General features: G+C 38.2%; 1 protein-coding gene across 1 annotated transcript in view; it reads left to right on the plus strand.

Annotated features, from left to right (window-relative positions):
• BTLA (B and T lymphocyte associated) overlaps positions 1 to 19057 on the plus strand; it is a 51898-nt gene extending 32841 nt beyond the window's left edge. The window contains 1 exon segment of the mRNA XM_036849683.1: positions 18818 to 19057. Within this exon segment, the coding sequence (XP_036705578.1) occupies positions 18818 to 19057 (240 nt within the window).
• Positions 19058 to 25224: the final 6167 nt, after the last annotated feature.

Below are 25224 nucleotides of genomic sequence, written 5' to 3' on the forward strand. Positions count from 1 at the left end.
GAATGGGAGAAAGTATTTACAAATGAAGCAACTGACAAAGGATTAATCTCCAAAATTTACAAGCAGCTCATGCAACTCAATATCAAAAAAACAAACAACCCAATCCAAAATGGGCAGAAGACCTAAATAGACACTTTTCCTAAGAAGATATGCAGATCGCCAACAAACACATGAAAGAATGCTCAACATCACTAATCATTAGAGAAATTCATATCAAAACTACAATGAGGTATCACCTCACACCAGTCAGAATGGCCATCATTAAATAATCTACAAACAATAAATGCTGGAGAGGGTGTGGAGAAAAGGGAACCCTCTTGCACTGTTGGTGGGAATGTAAATTGATACAGCCACTATGGAGAACAGTATGGAGGTTCCTCAAAAAACTAAAAATAGAACTACTTTACGACCCAGCAATCCCACTACTGAGCATATACCCTGAAAAGACCATGATTCAAAAAGAGTCATGTACCACAATGTTCATTGCAGCTCTATTTACAATAACCAGGACGTGGAAGCAACCTAAGTGTCCATCGACAGATGAATGGATAAAGAAGAGGTGGCACACATATACAATGGAATATTACTCAGCCATAAAAAGAAACGAAATTGAGTTATTTGTAGTGAGGTGGATGGACCTAGAGCTTGTCATACAGAATGAAGTATGTCAGAAAGAGAGAAACAAATACCATATGGTAGCACATATATATGGAATCTGAAAAGAAAAAAAAATAGTTCTGAAGAACCTAGGAGCAGGACAGGAATAAAGACACAGTGGTAGAGAATGGACTCGAGGACACAGGGAGGGGGAAGGGTAAGCTGGGGCGAAGTGAGAGAGTGGCATGGACTTATATACACTACCAAATGTAAAATAGATAGCTAGTGGGAAGCAGCCGCATAGCACAGGGAGATCAGCTCGGTGCTTGTGACCACCTAGAGGGGTGGGATAGGGAGGGTGGGAAGGAGGGAGACGCAAGATGGAGGAGATATTAGGATATATGTATATGTGTAGCTGATTCAATTTGTTATAAAGCAGAAACTAACACACCACTGTAAAGCAATTATGCTCCAATAAAGGTGTTAAAAAAAAAAAAACAACCAGAAAAAGACTCAACAGACATATAAAATAAACTTATGCTTACCAAAGGGGATAGCAGGGTGGGGGTGGGTGGGTGGGGATATAAATTAGGAGTTTGGGATTAACAAGTACACACTACTATACATAAAATAGATCAACAACAAGGACCTACAATATAACACAGGGAACTATGTTAATATCTTGTAATAACTTATAATTGAAAAGAATCTGAAAATTTATATATATATATATATAAAACTGAATCACTTTGCTGTACACCTGAAACTAACAGCACATTGTAAAGTAACTACAACAAGAAAAGAGACCCCAGAGAACTCCCTTACCCCTTCCACCACATAAAAACATATGAAGACGCAACAAGAAGACAGCTGTGTTTGAAACAGGAAGCCAGACACCGAATCTGAAGGTGCCTTGAACTTGGACTCCAGCCTTCAGAACTGTGAGAAATAAATGTTGTTTAAGCCACCCAGACTATAGTATTTTTGTTACAGCATCATGAAAGAACTTAGACACATGTATTACTCAGTATTATGGTCTATTAATTAGTCTTAAAACACAAAAGTAGATTTTAAGAGGGGTTTACGTCAAATAAAGTTATCCATAATTACACTATTGTGTTGTAATATCAACTATCAATCTATTATATGCACCTGTTTGCCGACTTTATGGACAGCCTATATTTTGACACCTCTACCATCTCTTGAATTTTGCAAAACGTATTTTAAGTACTAAACAAATGACTGATAAAAGCATATCTTATCTCAGTGCTTGATCACTATTTATTTTTTCCAATCTATGTGACCAAAACTTATTTTCTGCCTCTCATCTATTCAAGCTCATCAATTTACATTGGAAAACAAGTGGATGGATTTTCGCCAAGATTAAAAGGTGTGTTTAACACCGTGAATTGATTCATCAGTAAGTGAATTTATAAGCCCACATAATTGAAAAGTCTAGAATAGTTCATCTTTGGAGAATCTTGATGAGAAGATTATATTAAAACTATCAGAATCTGGATATTTTAGTCCATCTTTTGGTTCTGCTCACCTCTATTTTGGATCAACCCTCAGTCAGGCTCTGTCTGCAGCAGCTCTAGAACTCCAAGTGCAGCAGGAAAGAAAGTCCTGGTCTCAGGAAGCTCAGAGAGAAACCTCAGAATGGCATCTCAGTGATTGGCTGTCCAGACTTAGACCCTATGCACATTCGTGAATCAAACTGTAACCAGACCAAACTGTGGTGCACAAATGCATTGTCTGAATTAGGATTTGGCCACAAGGGCATCCCCAGAGCCAGGTGTAAGGTCAACTTCACTCTACACATATGGACAGAAGCTTGGAGAAGGGTGACTCCCCAAAACCAAATCAGGATCCTGTGCCCACAGGATGGGAGTCTTGACTTTGGTAGCAAGACCAACAAATGCCCATTATAGATGTTCTGATATACAATATAGTCTCTGTAGTACATACAAAAGTTACTTTGGGGGCTTCACAGAAAGAAGCAGTCATTCTTCAGGAAACATCAAATTGATGTTTGGAAAGATGCCCATAAACTGCTGATCTGGAAAGACCATTCATATTAAAAGGCCATTAACAAATAAAGAAAACCCTGGCTTCCAGTACGAGCCAAAAATAAAAATCATAAAAGCAGATGCTTCAGCTTTCCGGTATTAATCCATCACTGTGCTGCATCTTAAGAGAACTATCTCCTGACTAAGCAACAACAGAATTTATTTAATCTGACAATCGTTAACATTCTGAATAGCAATGCCTGGGGGGTCAGCTAGTGATCAGATAAAATTATGCATCTTGAACTTGTTCACTCTGAACTCTAAGGGTCCACATATGCTGGCTATGTTCCACTCTACCAAGATTCTGACAGGAAAGAAGGGGCCCTCTTTAGTCATTAGTCTGAGGAGGTTGATAGAATATAAATGACTTTCTGAAGCTTTTTCCTTTCATGGTACAAGGGAGTGCTGTCCAAATGTCGGAGGAAACATACTTTCTTTGCCATCAGTTAATAAACTATTTATTGAACACTCCAAATGTTGTTAGCCCTACCAGAGTGAACTTGGTTAAGAGAGTGACACCTGCCTAAATTCATACTCCCTGTTTATCCCATTCATAGCTACTTTGGGCTTTTCATAAAATTCACATATATACATAATATACAGTAAAAAAAAATCAGTATTCTGAAAGTCTGCTATGTTGTATTAGGCATTGTGTTAGATGTTAGGAATCCAAGAAAGACATTTCCCCTTTCTTCATATCCTTTCCAGGATAGGAATTAAGATATTAAGCAAATAACCACACAAACATTAATTACGTTTGTAAGCATTATAAACCAAAAAAAAAAAATCTCTGGTATGCAATGAGAGCTAATTAATATGAGGATCTAACTTAAGTCTGGAGGTTAAGGGAAGTTTGCTAGAGAAAATGAGATCAGGAATATGAGCGGCCATAGGAAAAGGGGGTGCATCGTCTTGAGTCCCATCAGGTGACAGTAATTTAAACAGGGGAAGTTTAATATAAAAATTATCAAGCTAAGATAGGAGATTCACTATGTACATGGAAAGAGAACTCTAAAAGGTACGTGAGGGCTGGGTAGCACACCTAAGGAAGGACAAATTTGCAAGGAAGGTTCAGCTTTCATTGAAAGAGGTGGTTGAAAGAGATGTGGTTGTAGAACACTGGAGGGTGGAGAAGATTGCCAGATGGCCTGGGCGAGAGCTGGTTCACAATCTCTGGGCAGGGAACAGACAGGCATGCTGGTAGGCAGACATGAAGATAGAGTGGGGCACACAGTGGGAGTTGAGGGTACCATTGGAATGGAGAGGATTCCTTTATATGAACCCAGTGCACTCCCATGTGCAGCTCAGGCTAGGGCGGCTCAGGGCCAGCATGTGCACACATGGGGCTGAGGGTACAGAAAACAATGACCTGAGCTAGGGAACAGGCCCACACTATCTGAGCCACTGCTCTAGTCAAGAATTAAAGAAAACGTATGGCCAAATGCTGGAGAAAGCTGTGCCATGCAGGCATCTCGCACTGAAGAAAACTATATGGTCCAAGCACTGAAGAAGAAATCATGCTCTCCAGGATCCTGGCAAATGAGACACTGGAAAGGGAAGGAAACTCCTTGTTCCTACAGTATCTCTCCAGTGCCCTCAACTGATAAGGCTTAACATCATGTCAGCTGCCAAAAGGAAAATATTTAAAGGGCCCAGGTCTATTTTTACAGATCAGGCAACAAGGTGAATTTGGAGCTGAGAGGCAATACATTGGTAATGGCACACGGGTAAAGAATGTTTCAGGCAGAAGGAACAATACATAGGAAACTCTTTGATAAACCCTCAGTGTGGTCAAGCTGCTGAAAGAAGGCCATGTGGCCCAGAGAGTTTCATTTAGTGGGGTAGGATGAGACTAAAGAGGCTGGGAGAGGCCAGAAAGAAATTCACATGGGCTTAGGTCATAAAAAAAGAAAAAAATTACTGGCTCTCATAATAGAAAATTCTAGTGGTAAACTGAGCTTCAGACAAGGGTATATCCAGCAACTCAAATATGGACAAAAGGAACTAATTTATTACCTGTCCCCCTCTCTGCTTTCTGTAGATGTCTTACAGTGTTAATGTAACTATGGTTCCATTTTGTGCATATGATAGCTGCCAGTTTTCCTAGAGGTTCTGTGTTTCTTTATTCACATCAGGTAAAGATTAAAAAACAAAAAAGAAATCTCACCCAATTCTCTCTTGGAAGAGTAGAATGCTGCTTTTCCCTAAGAATCCAATAAACATCTCCTGCAGTCTCTTTTTCTCAAGTTGGTATATGTTTCCTGAACCAGACAAATGTTACGTGCTGATTGGATGAAACCAACAAAGGCCCACCCTTTAAGACAACTTAGATTATGGGTGGGCTCACCTTCCTCAAAAACACATAAAAATTGGAGTTATGTTTCAGGGACGGATAGGGAATGGAGTCTGACTGACCAGTTAACTGACTAGCAAAAATGTACACCTCATGTGAGGATTCTATTCTAAGGATAATGTAAAGCCTGAGATGGGTTTCAGAAAATCACTAGCTCGTGTATGGGTAATTAACTGGGGAGAAAAGAAGGGGTGGAGGGAGACAAATCTTAAGCCTCTGGAAGTCATCTAGGTGAGCAAGAACATCGCCAGCAGAAAATGCAGAGTTGGAGGTGGATTCCAGAAATATTTAACAGGTAGAAAGTTTGAGACTTGGTAGCAAGTTGGATTTGGAGACTGAGTGAGAAGGAGGCATCAGTGATAATACCCAGGGTTTGAATGCCTAGGAAGGAATGGAGATTCCTTTTACTGTGGATTCTGATGGAGAAGAAGTGCTTGGAGGTCAAGTATCACTTCAGTTTTAGACGTGTTGAATAAGTGAGCACAGTACTAGAGAAAAATTACAATGCTGGTATTTAAGGATTTGTTTCACTATTTCCACATCCAAGAGTTTTATTTTAAAATGAGATCAGAACTCATAAAATTTTAAAAACCCACAAAGCTAAATATATAATACATTTCAAATGCAAAAATTTATGTATGTATTACAAAATATCAAATAAAATGTAAACTTATAAGTGAAGGTAAGTTACCATTCTTGCTAGCTCTGCTGCTTCCTTCAACATCAATTCCTTTAGCCCCAGGGCATCTTCTGAGCTTTGTCTCTGAGGTAGCTGGTCCCTCTGAGCATCAGTATTAGCATCCTATGCTTAGCTCCCAGAGCTCTCCTCTGCCCTGGCCCTGTTCTGCAGGAATTTTTACTTGTCTTTCTTATAACCTTGTACTGCCCGTGTTCTGAAACCTCCTCTTCCTTAGAGAAGAGATCCTCCCACTTCAGAGGGCATCTACTCAGGCCTTTCTCAGTCATTTTTTTTTTTTTTTTTTTTTTTTTTAGTGCAGATGGGGTAGGGAGAGCAAAAGGAAGATGGAGAAGGAAACTAGGGAACTGCAGGGTCTGGCATGGCTTGTGGTAAGGGTGTTAGGAATAAGAGCCAGAGGAAGGGAGTACAGGATTTGTTTGAAGAAAATCTACCCTCTTCTCTTCTTCAGCCCTCTATTAGTCTTCATTATTTGAGACTTCTGGAATTCATTTTGTGTCTTTGAATCACATTTTCTAAAGAAAGTTGTTTTCCCTGTTTCAATGTAAATTTGAATTCAATGTTAATGGACTTCTTTCAGTAAATGAACAAAAATATGTTTTGAGAAATTTCCCTTAATAAGAATTCTGGGTCAATATGAAAGTTAAACTTTAACAGGAAGAAACTGCCTTTTATTGATATTAATAGCATCATTATTCATTGGATTTTCCATTAAGTCTCTTGTAATATTTTTCCCCAGAAAAGTGACTCAATGAATTAAATGAAGGAAATACACAATCATAATGAAGTTACAAAGATTACATAATACTTCTTGGATGCAAAAATAAATTTTTAATGGAGAATCCAAAGGAAAATTTAAAAAATACTGTTCAAACACGGGGAAAGTGCAGTTCAGTGAGAGAGAGACAAAGTGAGAAATAGAAGAGAGAGAAGGAGAGAGGATGTGATTTTGCATGAATCACATGTGTTTTCTAGACAAGCTACTTGGTATCAGGAGATAGCCCCTGCCATAAGAATGGACTGTGTTCCAATGTTCATTTGTAGTCTTTTGTTTAGGTCTTGGAACAATGTTAATTAGGACAGTAATGTCCTAAAACATCAGTAACAACCTATTTAACCTTCGATATGTCTGAAATTCTGCAACAGCGGTGACTTACCAGCCAATAAGGTTGTGACACAATAAAAATGCATTCAAATTCACAGCGTTGGATTCTGGGAACATATCTCTGCATTCAGGAAAGGGATCAAGTTCCCCATATTCTATACACCAGTAATAGGGACAATCTCCTGGAGAAAGGTGAGGATACCAAATGAACAGAGGGCTCCAGGAGACTGAAGTTGGAGCAGGTGTGGGGCTTTTGGCCTCTTGCTAGATAACACCACAAAGACAATTTTAGTCTTTGATTGCTTTTTAAAAACAAAATTATATTGGAGTATATTTGGTTAACAATGTTGTGTTAGTTTCAGGTGTATAGCAAAGTGATTCAGTTATACATATACATGTATCTATTCTTTTTCAAGTTCTTTTCCCATTTAGGTTATTACAGAATATTGAGCAGAGTTCCCTGTGCTATACAGTAGGTCCTTTTTCTTGGTTTCTTTGGCTCCTTTGGTTCATTTGTTATCCTTTGGATAACAAAGAATTATTCATACCAAAATTTCAATAGTGCTGAGGTTGAGAAACTGTGGTATAGAACATCATCTTGGAATTTGTTAGAAATACAAATTATCGACCCCCACCCAGACTTAATGAAGCAGAAACAGAGGGCAGGGCCCAGCATTTGTGGTTTAAAAAGTCTTCCAAGTGACTTTGATTTTTAAGTCTGAGAACTACTGGCAGAAATATTACGTTGATTGGACTATAGATTTTTTATTTTTTTATTTTTTATTTTTATTTTTATTTTATTTTATTTATTTATGGCTGTGTTGGGTCTTCATTTCTGTGCGAGGGTTTTCTCTAATTGCGGCAAGTGGGGGCCACTCTTCATCGCTGTGTGCGGGCCTCTCACTATCGCGGCCTCTCTTGTTGCGGAGCACAGGCTCCAGACGCGCAGGCTCAGTAGTTGTGGCTCACGGGCCCAGTTGCTCCGCGGCATGTGGGATCTTCCCAGACCAGGGCTCGAACCCGTGTCCCCTGCATTGGCAGGCAGATTCTCAACCACTGCGCCACCAGGGAAGCCCTGGACTATAGTTTTTAAATAATGTAAATCTTTTGCCAATTTCACTACTTTATGATGTTCAATTTCACCATAAAATTGTTTTCAAAACATTTCACAACCTACAGAGACCATAATTGAAAATGGTTGCTTAACCTTAATTTTCAGAGAGATGTGACCCAGCTCATAGCCTCAGGTAATAGCAATAAACTGAAAAAAAAAAAAAAAGGAATTTTTTTAAAGAGAATTTTTTTGATGGCTGGACAACCTGTTAAAGAAACTATGATCAGTCATTTGCAGGTGGGATGTCAGTGATTTCCTAACACTGTGGTTAATTTCACATTCTCAATGATGAAAATTGTCATAATAATAAGATTGACGAATCAGAATATCTCACATCAATAGTCTGACTTGGTGACCTAAGTATACTGGTGATACAGGAAGGATGAAGGATCAATTCAAAATTTCACCTAAGGCACATTGCAGACCTTTATATTTGACATCGAGTATATATTTATAGTGAAATGGTAAGGTTTTAGTGAAGATGAAGGAAAATATGGGAATCCCCCCCAAAACTAAACAAAACACACACTATTTATAGTGTAATCTACAGATCCGCAGTGTTGGCAGCATGTGGGAGCTGTTAGCCATGCAGAATCTCAGGCCCCACTGTAGACTCATTCAATCAAATCTACAAGGGCTATATTTTCATAAGTTCTCCAGGTGGCTCATGTGCACATAAGAGTTTGAGAAGCACTAGAATAACTCAAGAACAATGTTGTCTAAGAAGGTGATAATTTCCTTGCTGTTGATATATGATAAAAATGTCCTTATGAGTTCCATTACTAATAACACTTGAATGCACAAGGAAACTAAATTCAGTGAATTTTGTTCTCTGATTTCCTTGGATATGAAGCATCCTATTTCAGAAGATTTCCTAATCAGCTTTCTACTGTTGCCAAAGTTGTATAATCTTTCGTTGTCACCATCCAGGCAGATAGAAGACGGAAGGTCATGTCTGTAATATACAGTTCTTTCCTCTTTTCTTTCATTATTCCTTCTCAGCCTCCCGTGACCACTGCACAGTTTGTACTTTCATTCATTCAACAAATAGTTTTTAAGCATCAAGTGTGTGCCAGGCTCTGTTCTAAGTATTGGTGGTTTTGCGAATGAAAAACATAGCTCATGACTATGTTTAAGGGCATAATTTCTAATAAACTATATACAAATGAGATAAATGACAGACTCTCAATTATTTGTTTTCAAGTGTCGAGTGAATTTGACACAAGTTCAAAACATTAAATGGATGAAGTAAGTGACAGGTTTATAATCTAATGTTATTTGATCATATTTGGCACATGTTTTACAAATAGTTCCCTTTATGAACTTTCTATTGTAATAGTTTCTTTCCGTTTCTTTTTTTTTTTCTGTTATTTTTTTTTTCACACACACACACTGTATTTTATTTTTACAAGAGATAAATAGACTGACACCAAGCATTGTACATGGATGACCACAACAAAAGCAACAATGATTGCAATTACCAAACATGAAACACACTCATACTATGTCATAATATTGACATTCAGTCCAGTAATCCTCCACTGTAACAGTTCCTTTACTTTGCAGTGAAAATTGATTTGTATATTCTTTGCCTCTGAGTCCTTGTGGGATTTTTTTTTTTTAATTCAGACAGAAAGTCACAAAAATTATACTCATCCTCATCAGTTCACTCAGTCCCATGTAATTCATTTTTTTTTCCATCTTGATCTTTTGTTAGCACTTTTATGAGTTCATCAGTTTTTCATTAGAGTTCTGAAAATGCTTATTCATTCAGTTCAGCAGTACAGTCAGTTACCAGAAACCTGGACTTGTCAGAGTCTTTTCCATGAATTTCTTGAAGATGAAACCCGTTTATAGGAACATATTTGCAAAATCATCAGAGTACACCCAGAACTGTCTGTAAATGACAAAAGACTTAAAAATGACCACGGTTAAAGATTTGATGAAAGTTCATAATAATGCAGTTGACAAGAAAATTAGTTATTTCTGAGATATATATTTTAAAGTAATAACTAGGATTATGACTTATAACATTATACCAGAACATATAAGATTTTTAGAAATTTCATGTAATGTCTGAAACATTTATATTAACATATTTCCATACTCTTTCCATTTCTTAATCTTTGGAATGGATGACAAATAAATGAGCAAGGATAAAGCAGTAGAAAGAGGTCTGGAATGAAGGACATCTCTGTTTGGGCCCCCAGGTCAGTCTGTTTGCCTTCGATTAGTCACTTTCTATTCTATCAATTCAGCCAATGAATCAGGATGTCCCCTCCCATACTAAAGGGAAAGAAAATGTAATTTAATTTTTTCATGTATCTGATACTCTTTCAGGCAAGGTACACTGGAAAGGGCACTGTCTTTGGTGTTGGGAGAAGGGGATTTGAGTCCTGGCTTTGCCACGAGCTAGCTATGAGACTGAGTCCATCCCGTCACGTTTCTGAACCTCAGTTTCCTAATATGTAAAATGACAACAAATGTAGTAAAATTTATGAAAGCGCTTTGATATAAGGATATCATTAATCATGTAAGAAAGAATTATTATGTTTTGGGTCTTGCATTATTTCAGAAATACTGCTCGCTCAGGGTTGTTGTCATGAAATGAGGAAGTAAGCTGCAGTAGATGGAATTCTAAATAACAGAGTGGTTACTGTAAATAAAGCACACTTGCTGAATTTGCTTACAATAGCCTCCTGAAGACCCAGACTTACTTTTGTCCAGTCCTGTCTAGAATTCCTTTATTTATTTATTTATTTATTTATTTATTTTTGGCTGTGTTGGGTCTTCGTTTCTGTGCGAGGGCTTTCTCTAGTTGTGGCAAGCGGGGGCCACTCTTCATCGCGGTGCGCGGGCCTCTCACTATCGCGGCCTCTCTTGTTGCGGAGCACAGGCTCCAGTCGCGCAGGCTCAGTAGTTGTGGCTCACGGGCCCAGTTGCTCCGCGGCATGTGGGATCTTCCCAGACCAGGGCTCGAACCCGTGTCCCCTGCATTGGCAGGCAGATTCTCAACCACTGCGCCACCAGGGAAGCCCCCTGTCTGGAATTTCTAACAACCAATCTCCTTAATATACTTATTCACCTAACTTTACCATCAAATGGCTCTAACAAGTGTCTGTCACTTGTAAGTCCAGGTTGAGGTATAGCTAAAGAGAAGAGGTTAGCTATATACAGTCCCTGCTGCGTTCTTTTGCAATAATTTTCTATTAACATACCAGGTAGGTGTGAGTGACTAGTCAAAGGAGCAACATTTAAGGCAGATATTCTCTCCCGGGTAAGCAAAATAAGTCTTTTTTTTTTTTAACTGATAATTGATAATTATTGATTAGAACTGTTTCACTGTGCCTATATAATTAAGTAAAACCAGTTATTATAATCTATAATTTTATCATCTCATAAAAGGGGAAAAGTACACATAAAATGAGATATTCTTTCACTTTTATCACTAAACTCACATTTTTGGTTTTTTTTTTTTCTCCCTGTGTGTGTCCTCTCAAACTTATGCTAAGATTTGATTGATTGGCCCTTTAGGAGAGATTTTTCTGAGAATTTATTTGCAGTCTTTGTCCAATTTTATTTTATTTTTTGATCACAAAAGTATTATTATACATGACATTGCAGTTTGTGTGTCCTCAGCTCCCTCTTTTTTCATGTCCAACCAGTCAGAACTTCCCTGTTATTGCTCCTCATCAATGCAAAAAGAAAGAAAACTAACATTATGCTCTGCTATGCTTTCTCACTTAATCCCGTTGAAAACAATGCCAAGAATTAGTCACTGATGAGGACATGTGGGCATGAAATTGTCAAATTTACCATTATGTAGTTAGTACATTGCAGACCTTGGATTTGCACTGAGGTTTGACTGCAAACCCCATCATACTATTATACTACTTATTTCTATCCTGCTGGGGGTCTCTTTTAGTACTCACACTGTTTTGGACTGAAAATCCAAATTTCCTTTCAAATCTGTATCATTTAAATCACAAATACGTAGTATGAATACCATAAGTGCTAAAATATTAAGTCACAATGCAACTTCAAATTAATGAGGTACTTTAGTATTTGATAGTTCTTTTATACACATTACCTCTTGTGCAATAGTACAAGATGAATCTTTTTTTTTAAATGAGGAAGTCAAGGTTTAGAGGGGTAACTGACTTGTGGGAGATGGAACAATGACGTTTGTGACAGAATGTGAACCTTGGTTTTCTGGCTCCAAGTCTAGAATAGCTGCACTATTCTACTATGTTCAAAGTGTTCTGTTGAGGAAACATCTGTAGCTTTTCTTCCTGGGGAGCAGACCTTCAGAGGAAGGACAACAAAAATCTCAGTGACTTTTGACAGTGGTTTCCTTCCACTAAGGATTTCAAGAGTTGTCCTCCCCCATTTCCTTTCTATTTTCCAGTGAAGGTCTACAGTGGTTTATAGTCCCTGTGGCAGGTATTTGAGCTTTTTTTTGTCCTGGAGATATGCTTCTCCTCTCCCCTTACTTCCTTATGGCCTCATTCAATGAGAAGTTCAAGCACAATTTGCAGTGTGGCTGCAGAAACCTTGTTGCTAACTGGAGAGCAGCTGAGCCTAACTGTTGCAAAAACCAATCCCACTGGCTGCTATCACTGCCAAAGTGGGGAAGGCTCTTTGTCCACTCATTCACCTTTATCGGAGCTCTTGCTGTTCTTGGGTAACTTTTTCTCTCAATTTCCTTAGTTTTCTTGTGACATTATCCATGTCTAAGTTCCTTTCCTTAGTGTGTAGGGACCTGAGGGCTTTGCTCTTGGCTGGGTTTCTGAAGGCTGGCACTGAGTCTGATAAGAACATGCGGCTTCACAAAGGAAAAGATTGTCGAGCAAAGGGGAAACAAAACAGAATCTTGGAGAAAGTGAGGTTGTGAGTCGAGTAGTCCAAACAAAGAATTCTTTAAATAGGGTGAGAGTGTGTTTCATGGGAGAAAATCAGATGCAAGGCCAAGAGGCCAGGATAATGGTGAGGAGAAAGGCAAGGGCTAGCTTAAAAGTGCCTACAAAGACAGAGGGTGAGGAATTTTATTCAGGCATCCAGGATAGATAAGAACCTTTTAAAATATTCCAGGGGGCGCAACCTTCATTATAATCCCCTTACTCTTCACTTGAGAATAGCAATTCCGAGTGAGATGGAGAGGATGGAGCTTCAAGTCAGGTTGGACACTCCATTGAGAAATTTGGGAAAAATTACCCTGAGCTCAGTCAAAGGACATTTTGGGACATTTGAACAATACGACCAGGACTTACACTTAAAAATATTAATTTTCAATCCACCACAAACAATTATCCCAGTGCCACAGGGGCAGTTCTCTACCTTCCTAGCCATTCTATTTCCCACTACCTAGTAGTTGAGTTCAAGTCTGACACATATCCTGCAACTCCCTGTTCTTCTTAAACTATTTTCATTCATCTCCGCTGACTCCTATAGGCATCTGAGGTTATGTTCCCACTCCAGAGGCATAAACAAACTTTGCTCCCACACCTTTCCTTTTCACTTAGGAATCTCAATTCCAGTGCCACAACACTTCAATTAACCCCCAAATAATTCCTCTCCTTCTTCCAAGATTCCTGGGGTATCTTCCTGGAACACTTATGTTTCTAAACCAATAAACTATTAAACAACTCTACAGACATTAAGTAACATGATATATATCATCACATGAGTCAGTACATGATTAATTTCCAAATGTGTGCCCAAAAACTGTAAGTTAGGAGAGTGAAGTTAGAAATGACTGACTTTTTAAAAAGGGAAAATGTGTATTTTCTTTTTTCTTTTCCTTTTATAACTGGCAAATCTAAAATCATGTTGTTTGGAGGCGTGAAAGTCTATTATGCAACACTTGAGTTGTTTATTTAAACAATTCAGTTTGTTATACTTAAAATATATACTTGTCTTATTGAAAATCTCTGGAGGAAAGGAGTCCCCTTGCCCTCATACTCTTGTTTTTCTTTTGAAGAAGTTGGGAAGCAAAAGGACAAAAGCCTAGAGAAAACAACTTGAATTTTTCTCTTTTTATCCAAAGACTTTACATGTCTAGTCAAGGAACATAGAGACTGGTCCTGGGGAAATTTCCTGGGGGAATTGCCTTTGAGGGATGGGGAAAATTTACAAAGGGGAGTAGAATTGGAGGGACAGTTTGCCTTGTCAGAGAAAAGTGTGCATATGAACACAAACACAGCAATGTGAAATGTTGTAAAAGAGGTTTTTGAGTCAGAGATGGGCAAACATAGAAGCTTTAGGTGATAAGGATCTTATTTTCCCTTTAAAAATACTCCAATCTAGATGAAAAGTAAGTGCAATATATAATTTTTTCCTTTTGATAAATTCTTTCTCCAATTAAGACATATTTATCAATCTACTCAACAAATATTTACAGAAAACTTTCCCTATGTGACGAATATACAGGGTATGTTCTCAACAAAGACAAGTGCAAAGGAACCATTTACATATACATTTATGAGCCAAAAATTAAGACAGAAATTTGAACACAGAACTGCTCTTGAAAATCCAGAGCAGACAGCTGTAAGTATAATGTAAGTATAATACGTAGATTTAGGCAAAAATGAGAAGGATCCATTTACCTCAGAGAACAGAGTTGCATCAAGCTTCCCTCAGAGATGGTATTGAAAGAACCATAAGACTAACAATATGGCCCAAGGAATAAGCTATAGGAATCATCTCACTTAAAATTAAAAAAACACCGACACTGGATGCCAAGTAAAACACAAGCACTTCTCATATAATAGAAGCTCAATAAACATTTATTGAATGGAGGAATAAATGAATCAGAGTCATTATGAAACATATAACAGTTGTCCTTGTTTGGCAGTAAATATAACATTTGATGGCACAAAAAATGGACATCTGGTTCCCACATCAAATTTCATTATTTCCAAACGGTATGAAGAAAAAACAAAACTCTAACAATCTAGAAAATGAACTAAGATTGCCCTCCTAAGAGTTTAAACAACATTGGTAGTTGGCAATGACCTATTCCTTAAATTTCATGGCAGTGGATTTCATGTTTATTATATTACTCTTTATTCCTTATAAAGCCTTTCTTAATAAATTAGTTTTAAATAAATAAAAACAAATTTTATGAACTAACAAAACAAACCTCATTATTTTGTCCCCTGCCAAAGTGTAAGGTCTGTAGTGTCAGGGAGGAATTGAAGCTGAAGCTGGCAAGGAGTGAGCAGACAAACCTCTCAAAACCCTCCTATGAGGAAGGTCTAGGAGTGTCATGGCGTCCATTCTGCTGGCATTTGGGAGGATTTTACTAACCAGCTCATTTCTCCGTTTTTCTATCCATAATGAAGTTTTGTAAAACAGTCTGAACATATGATAAAATACTTTTTTTTGAATGCCCCTTAGGACCCAAGACACCAATATGACTCTACGGAAGTTATTATGGAGCCACTTTAACGCAACATATATCTGCCATTGAATTCAGTACTGGGAAGCACAGAGTCTACAGTAAGGAAATGATCCTTTCTCAACCTTTAAACCAGCTATTAGTGAGCTAGATCTGAATTCCATGTCAAAATATCCTATAGTTTGTTCAGAGTTTGACTGAGTCAGCTATAGTCCATTAACCTGCTGGCACCTTCTCTAGAAGGAATGATGAGGAAGCTCAGCATTGTCTTCCAAGGAATAAAAAACTACTCCAGATCTAAAATGTTCCTAATCAATGACAAATTTAAAAGAATTTCAGGGATGCAGAAGTGGCCTTCATCCCAAGACTGCCCAGAAGTCACCCTGGAAGAAAAATATAGTGCCTTAATTGTTCACACTTATTTAAAATTAGGCATGCAAACATACTTGAATGTTATTTTTTATTTAAATTTATAATAGCTTAAATATATTCTTAAAAACAGAATTCAGCTAACATGATACTTAATGGTGAGAAACTAGAAACTTTCCTGCTAAGATCGGGAACAAAGCAAGAATGTCCCCTCTCACCACTCTTTTTCAAGATTTTACTGGAAGTCCTAGCTAATGCAGAAAGACCATATATATATATATATATATATATATATATATAGAGAGAGAGAGAGAGAGAGAGAGAGAGAGAAGAAATAAAACTGTTTTCGTTAGCAGATGCCATATGTGGACAATTCGACAGAATTGGCAAAAATATTCCTGGGTCTAAGAAGTGATTATAACAAGGTTGCAGGTAAAGATTAATATACAAAAGTCAATCACTTTCCTATTTACCAGCAATGAACAAGTGGAATTTGAAATGAATAACACAATGCCATTTCCATTATTACCTCCCAAAATGAAATACTTATGTATAAATCTAACAAAATATGTACAAGATCTATATGGGGAAAACTACAAAACTCTGATGAAAGAAATCTAAGAACTAAATAAATGGAGAGATACTCCATGTGCATGCATAGACTTATTATTTTCAAGATGTTTGTGCTTCTCAACTTAATCTATAGATTCAACATAATCCTAATTAAAATCCCAGCAAGTTATTTTGTGGGCAGCAACAAATGGTTTCTAAAGTTTATTGGCAAAAGACCCAAAATAGTCCAGACAATATTGAAGGAGAAGAACAAAGTCAGAGGACCAACATTACCCAACTTCAAGACTTAACTATAAAGCTACAGGAATCAATACAGTGTGGTATTGGTGAAAGAATAGACAAATAGAACAATGGAACAGAATAGAGATCCCCAAAGTAGGCCCCATAAATATAGTCAACTCATTTTTGACAAAGGAGCAAAGGCAACACAATGGGGCAAAGAATAGAGACACAGATCTTTTACCCTTCAGAGAAATGAACTCAAAATGGATCTTGAATTTAAATATAAAACGCAAAACTATAAAAAGCCCAAGAAAATAACATAAGAGAAAAATTTAAGTGATCTTGAGCATGGTGATGACTTTTTAGATACAACATCAAAGGCATGATACACTAAAGAAAGAACTGATAAGCTGGTCTTCATTAAAATAAAAAGTCTCTGCTCTTCATAGGACACAGTCAAGAGAATGAGAAGACAAGCCACAGACTGGGAGAAAATATTTGCAAAATGCATGTCTGATAAAGGACTGTTATCCAAAATATAAAATGAACTCTTAAAACTCAACAATCAGGCTACAACCCAGTTTTTTAAAAGGCCAAAGACCTGAACAGACAACTCACCAAAGAAGATACACAGGTGGCAAATAAGCACATGTGTAAACAATGAGCTACCACTGTACACTTATTAGAATGGCCAGAATCCAAACACTAACAATACCAGTCCTGGCACGGACACAGAGCAACAGGAACTCTCATTCATTTCTGGTGCGAATGTAAAATGCTACAGCCACTTTGGAAGACAGTTTTGCAGTTCCTTACAAAACTGAACACTCTGTTAATCATATGATCCGCAGTTGCACTCCTTCGTTATTTACCCAAAAGAATTGAAAACTTATGTCTGCACAAAAACCTTGCACAGGGATGTTTATAGCAGCTTTATTTATAATTGACAAAACTTGGAAGTAACCATGATGTCCTTGTTGAATGCAAAAACAAACCGTGGTCCATCCAGACGATGGAATATCATGCAATACTAGAAAGAAGTGAGCTATCAAGCCACAAAAAGACATAGATGAAATTAAATGTATGTTACCAAGTAAAAGAAGTCAATATGAAAAGGTAACACATTGTATGATTTAAACTAAATGACATTCTGGAAAGGCAAATCTATGAAGACAACAAAGGACTAGTGATTGCCAGGGGTTGGGGGGAAAGAAAGGATGAGCTGGCAGAGTACATAGGAGTTTTAGGGCGTGAAACTATTCTATATGATACTATAACAGTGGATACACGTCACTGTACATTTGTTGAAACCCATAGAAGGTACAACACCAAGAGTGAACCCTAATGTGTAGTATGGACTTTGGGTAATAATGTAGGTTCTTTGATTGTAACAAATGTACCACTCTGGTGCAGGATGTTGATACTGGGTGAGGCTGTATCTGGGGAGTGTGCAAGGAGTATTGGGAAACTTCATTTTTACTCTACTCAATTTTACTGTGAACCTAAAACTAAAGTCTATTTTTAAAAAAACAGTAAAAAGTAAAGTCTATTAAAAAATAGAGTTAAACATTTGCCGAACCTGAAGCACCTCTAAGAAACCTCCAGTCATCTGAAACACACCAAGTGAGACTTTCCTTGATTTGATAAATAATAATATCATCAATAACCATAATATAGTTAACATAGATTGAGCACACACCTCTTGAGAAAATTAACTAAATCTTTGCAAACATTATCTTCTTTGTTCCTCATTGCAAACTTATGGGCCAAGTATTATCTTTAACTCTTTTTACTTATAAGGAAAAAGATGTATAAAGATCAGTGTGTTGCTTGAGGTCACAGAGCTAGTAAATAGAAGAGACAGAGCCAATCCAAGGCTCTTGCATACCAACCTGGCGTTCTCTTCTTCTGTGGGATCGAGCAGGACCTAGGACACCAGTATGAAAAAAAAGGACTGAGTACAGAGTCCATCTGTGCCTTTATTTTATTTATTTATTTATTTTTAAATTTATTTTGGCTGTGCCAGGTCTTAGGTCTCAGGTCTCTTGTGGCACGTGGGATCTTTAGTTGTGGCATGCGGTATCTTTTTTTTTTTTAGTTGCAGCATGCGGACTTCCTAGTTGTGACATGTGGACTCTTAGTTGCGGCATGCATGCAGGATCTAGTTCCCTGACCAGGAATCGAACCCGGGCCCCCTGCGTTGGGAGCACGGAGTCTTACCCACTGGACCACCAGGGAAGTCCTCATCTATGCCTTTAAAAAGCTTTGCTTTATGAGTTTTCCAGAAAGCTGCCTGTTCCTCTCTTTTGAGCCCCTAAGGACAATGGCAAAAGGCCTCTTTCTTGTGCAGAAGGTGGAAAGCAAAACCTGAAGGGTCTTCTCTGCCCCTTGGGTGAACTAAAGCAGAAAATGCTGAAGAAGCCATTGAAAGAGCATTCTCGCATTTCCTGTTCTCCACTCGGGCGTCCACGCATGTTCTCCGAGTGGCTCTTATGTGAAGATACGGTTCTGGACACTGGAAGTATAGGAGTGGACAAGAGAGAGAAGGTTCATATTTGAGGTAGAGGAAACAGCAAATACGGACAAAATCCCTGAGCTGAAACCCAGCAGACGCCTGCCAGCAGCCAAGCTCCGTGTGCTTCAACCCTGGTGAAGCTGTGTGAAGTCACTGCAGCAGAAGGCGCTGGCAGGAGGAGGAGTTTGGGGCAGCCCGGGAAGGTGAGCAGCAGGGCAGAAGTCTACCGGGTTTACACTTTATTGCATCCAAACATGCTTCTCCTGATCTGCTTTCCTGTCTGTTTCTGCCCATTCACGCCCACGTGTTGACCTCAGTGCAGATGGAGATCCTGTACCTACAAGCGGAGGAGGTGTGGCTTGGTAGCACTGCCTGCCAGGAAAGCTTATTATGTTCAAAAGTGAGGCAAGGGGAGGGAGGGACAATTGAGCTCTGTTTCCTGAGTCACAGAACAGGCACCAGGCTCTGCTGAAAAGGCACAAATCACAGCCTTGTTTTCCAACCAGGCACTGCCCACCGAAACTTCTTCAGGGCGAAGAGTTCTGGAAGGAACCAGTCAGATTCATTTTTACCATATCAAGTATGTGTGTGTGTTTTGGAAGTGGGAGCCATTTGGAGGGGGTTGTTTTAGCTGCCCCTTGCATAGTTTTCCAGTGAAGGGGTTTTGGCATCTACCTTCCTAGGGATCCCTAATACACTCTCTCTGCTCCACTGAGAATGAAATTCTATGGTCCTCTGAACACTGTTGCTTCTCTCTCCTGCTCAGGCTCTTTCTGTTCTGGCTCTCTTTCAAATTCCTTATTTTCAGCCTCAGAGTCACTTTTATCAAAAAGATTTTTTGGATCCATCCCAGAGTGACATTAGTTGGCGTTTTTTTAAATCTCATAGAAGCTTTTGTGTGTAGGAAACAATACTTACAGTAGCCTGTGTTCTCAGCGATGTTGCATCTTCTACAGTTATAAATTGAAAACCCTGCTCTTCTTAAACTGTTAAACACAATTGCAGAAAACATTTCATATAATGGATTTCCTCAAGAATTGCAAGCCACTAAGAAAGCAGACATGCAAACCCCATAAACAAAACCTTCCTAAACACATAAACAACTATAATAAAGCTAATAATAACAAAAACGTATACAGATGATCCTTGAACAACACGGGTTTGAACTGCATGAGTCCACTTATATGCGGATTCTTTTTCCAGTAAATACACGCTACAGTACTACATGGCTGGTTGAACCCATGGATGCAGAACTGTGGATAAAGAGAAGAAGGGGAGGTGGGCAGCTCCCCTAATCCCCTTGTTGTTCAGTGGTCAACTGTACATTTACATGATTCTCATAAGCATTCCAACATCTTAAAGCCTAAACTCATAAATTTAGTAAATCAGATTATCTTAAGAATTGAAAATTGACTACAAACGTAAATGGGTAAAATCCCCTAAGTGTTCCAGTAAAAATCATTTGTCTACTATGTTAGTTTCTCCTAAGTATCTTTAATATAAAGCATATACAAAGCAGTAAAATGATTTTTTTTAACTTGATATATTTGCATTAAAATAAATTTTTGCAGAAAACATCATATTTAGTTTTTCATCATCTATGTATTTATTCTTTGTACAGTCTTAGGTCTGCAAAGTCATTTACTTAACTAAGTAGAACAGAATCACGATTTCAGGCCCACCATAGTAGCTGAAATTATTTACTCAGAGTCCTCGGTCAGAGGTTTGATACCAATGCTATGGATTGGGGGTTATTGGTCATTGGTCAAGGAATTAAAACTTGGAAGATGGAAACCAGCACAAAACACATCCCAAGAAGATTCAGCTCAGGTTTACAGGGTAAGTCTCTTCAAGGGTTCTGCTATGTCAGTGGAGAACCCACTAGTATATCAATTTAGTGTATCATGTAAGTCCTGGTCCTCTTTTCAGTGTCACCTTTACCCAAATTTTATCATATTTACTTACAACATTTTATTACATGATTTAGATGAGTACTGTAACACATACCCAGATTTCAATCTCTTTGCTTTCTGATGGGAATAAATACAGTTGTGCAATATTGTATATTTTATTGCTTTAACAACCACCACTATTTAAGTTGGGCAAAGCAAGAAATGAGGACATAAATGGAGTAAAGTTCAATGAAACTATGCATATTAGCTTCCTACAACTACTGTAATAAAGTACCACAAACTGAATTGTTTATTTTCTCACAGTTCTGGAGGTTAGAAGTCCAAAATCAAGGTGTCAACAAGGCCATGCTCTCTCTGATACCTGTAGGGAAGAATTCTTTCTTGCCTCTTCTCTTCCTAGCTTCTGATGACTTGCTAGTAATCTTTGGCATTCCATGACTTACAGATGCATTACTCTAATCCTTTGTCTTCATGTGGAGTTCTCCCTGTGTCTCTGTTTCTTCACATGGTATTCTTTTTATAAGGATATTAATCATATTAAATTAGAGGCCCACACTACTTCAGCATGACCCCATCTTAACTTAACTAGTTGTATCTTCAATGACTCTATTTCTATCTAAATTCACATTCTGAAGAACCAGGGGTTAGGACTTCAATATATCTTTTTCTTCTTTTTGGAAGACACAATTCAATCTATAACACCCTGTAGAATCAATGGATTGTAGATCCTGGTCATGTGAAGCAGAGTTTATCAATCTTGGCACTATTGACAGTTTTGACTGGATAATCCTTTGCTGTGGAGGGCTGTCATGTGCATTGTCTGATGTTTAGCAGATGACCTCTACCTGGTGGATTCCAGAAGCACCCTCTTAGTTGTGACAACCATAAATGTTTCCAGACATTTCCAATGTCTCCTGGGGGTTGGAGGTTAGAGGTCAAAATTGCTCTCATTTGAGAACCACAGATAAAGGATAGCTGGAGTTGGAGTACTTGAGGATAAAAACAGGAAAAATAGGAGGTTGTCTTATGGCGGTGGGAAGTGTGAAATGTGAAAAGGAGGTCATGAAGGGTAGCAGTTTTGTAATAACAGAGATTAGGATATGATCATAGGAGTGAATGCCTGAAGAAGGATGAGAACTAGATTAGTATAGGGGAAGAGGCCAGGGAATGAAAGAATCATCTACGTACATATTGATATAATCAATAATTATGACAGAAGTAGTTTTGGAGCCAGTGACAGACAGGAATTAAAATCTTCAAGGAATGAGGGGTAGTGACCTGGGAAAGGTAATAACTGTAAGAAGGAGGAGAGCTTAGTAAATTATCTGCTGATTTGAGACCTAACGAAGGGGCTTTTCATGGAATCAGAAAGGAAAATGACCTAGAAGTGGCAACAAGGAGCAAAAAAGATACCTCCCCACACCATAGCCCAGTCCAGTGGTACAAGGAAAGCAAAACCAAGGCAGAGGACTTCAGGGGAGCACTGTTCTCAAAAGGGCACCAGGTTCAGTTAGTGCAGGAGACAAAAAGGAAACCTTTAGAAAAAGTTTGAAGATGTAGGGGAGTTTGCTGATGACTGGTCATATGTTCCAGGGAACAGAGTTGAAGGATTTTAGGAGTTGCGGATTGGTGGGAGGCATGGTCAGGAAAGGGAATTCACAGCACCTTATAAAGATTTGTGCCTGAAGGAATGAGCACTTTTCTAGGAATTAATGTTGGGCTTCTAAGTCTCTCTCATGGCTTAGGTACCAGAAAAATAACTTTCAGTATCTTAGAAAGAAATAATGGTTTTAGAATGGCATGAAGCCTTTGAGTAAATATAGAATGAAACACTCACCCCCCTCAAAAAATACCTGTTATATTTTGCATTATCTTCTATAAATTTATTCTATAATTTCTTTATGGCAATGGCAACTCCAAAGGAATTACCAGAATAGTTCTGTCAAAGTGGCTCAAAAAGGGACCAGGAGGGGAGCAAAAACATGAAGTAGAAGAAGTTTGCTTTTTGTGACCAACCCTTCACCCCCAAAACCTCAAAAAGACCCTAGATATTCTTATGCTATATGTTGGACTCTGGGCCATCAGCGGAGCACTCAACTCAGACCCTAACTTCTCCAAGCCCTCAGGCTTCCATGCCCCAAATATATCTGCCCATAGTCTGTGTCACATCACCTTCAGGTAGTGGCTCTTAACTTTTTAGAGGATCACAATGTATTTTCAAATATATACAAAAGTAGAGAGTAGAGTATAAAGAACCTCAATTTCCACAGTGATCAACATATGGCCAATCTTATTCTCTATCATCCATATCCAAGATATCGTATCATTACACATGTAATGATGTGGAATCAAAGTATAAATTAAATTATAATAAATACATTTGTAAATTTTATTTCCCATTCATGACAGTACTTCATGTAATTTCACAAGTTGTTTTTAAATACATGCAGGTAGGTTTATTTTGTCTGTCCTTAAGTTTTAAATTTCTCCAGGAAAAGAATTTTTTTCCATGCCTCCCTCTGCAACTATCTCTCAGGACCCAGGACAGTTGGGTGGTTGAAACAGTGCTTCATAAATGCTACCCACTGCAAGATACATGCTACTGTTCTGATCACCGTAAACACAGCTAACAGAATATTGATAAAATAGCAAAGATAAATGCAGTGTTGCTCTCTAACAGCTATATGGTTAGAAAATTATTATATATTTAATTGGTATAAAAGCCAATTATCACAAACTTCATCTAATGACATCATCACCTCTATTCCATCTCTTTGTTCAAGAAACCAAGTCAAACACGAACCCCAAACCTGTGAAATCACTTTTTTTCTTTCTCTTCATCTTTTCACCATTTTTGTAATGTTCCCTTTAATATGTTTTGCTTTTGAAACCTGATGAGTGGAAATTCATTCAAGTTTGACTTTATAAGTGTTAGCTTTGTAAGTGATTCTTGGGGCTTTTTAAATTTTTGTTTTTAATCTGATATATCTGGAAACTTTCTCCTCCCTAACCAAGAATGTGCTTGCTGTCTCTCTCTCTCTCTCTCTCTCTCTCTCTCTCTCTCCTGCATCAAGATCCACCCCGCCCCTCAAAATTACCTTTGCTGAAAACAATCAAAACTACGCCAGTCAAGGGAAAGAATTTTCCAGAATTTAAGCATCAAGTCAAAACTACATATTATCTATCAAACCAGATGTTTATCTGTTCACTGCCAAAGAAGCTGGAGGTACATCAAACACCAGTGACGGGAACAGCTTTGAACCTCATGCAGAAGGAGGCAGTTCAGGAAAGTTTGGGGTTCTAGTAAGCCCTGTGGGCCTACAGATATATTTAAATTTAGGAAATGGTTTTTCTTGGCTAACCAGATTATGGCAGGCCGTGTAAGAGTCTTTTATCTGTAACTACATGGGGAGTTTCTGCTGCCTGGTCTTTTCCTGTGTCCTGGTAAAGTCTTGCATGATTTTAGTGAGTCACTTGGCATTCTGAGGCCTGTTTCCTTATCTCTGAAATCTCTTCATTCTGACTTTCTATGATTCTAACTCAGTCTCTTTCAATGCCTCTTGGCATGCAACAGGAAGTATCAGCTTACCCAGGGGCATAAGTGTCAGTCAATTCCTGAGGTGTCAGGAATTGTTGCTGATCTTTATTTACATTAGTTGGTGGCTTCTGATGACACTTTGAGGGTAGGACCTAGTCAAATCAAATACAACTTGGTAGGCCTAGAGTTCCCTCAAAGAATACAGTCTCTCTTTCCAAGGGATTTGTAAATTAAAGTTAGCTCTAAGACAAGGTGGAGAAAAGCATCTCCTTTCCCCAAGTGGTTCCAACCAAGCATGGGCAGCTGCAGAACTAGCTTGGTCTCTCTGAAACTCAATGGGACAAATGAAAAAGGGGAATAAAATTCTAAGCTATCTTTGAGCTATATTTCACAAACACTGGCCTAGGCCAGAGCTACCTACCCCTGAAGGTATCAGTGTGCTTCCATCCAACTGGTCACTGTTGCTGAAATTTTAGTGCTTCCTCATGTTTTTTAACTAAGAACCACCGGGTTTACTAATAAATACATTACATAAGAGCATTTAATTAAAGACAGCATCTGACTTATTTTTACATGAGATATTTACAATACTGTCTTTGATTTATAAGAAGGGAAACCAATGTGTGTACAAGTTAAGGGAATTATATACAAAGCTAAACAGCAATGATAGATCCAGAATCATGTGGTATTTGAAATGCATCATCCGAGCAGCTGGTCTTCAGTGTCTTTTGCTGTTGGACTAGAAAGTGAAAGCTACTTC

The sequence above is a fragment of the Balaenoptera musculus genome, chromosome 4 (assembly GCF_009873245.2).
Source record: "Balaenoptera musculus isolate JJ_BM4_2016_0621 chromosome 4, mBalMus1.pri.v3, whole genome shotgun sequence".
Taxonomy (NCBI): domain Eukaryota; kingdom Metazoa; phylum Chordata; class Mammalia; order Artiodactyla; family Balaenopteridae; genus Balaenoptera; species Balaenoptera musculus.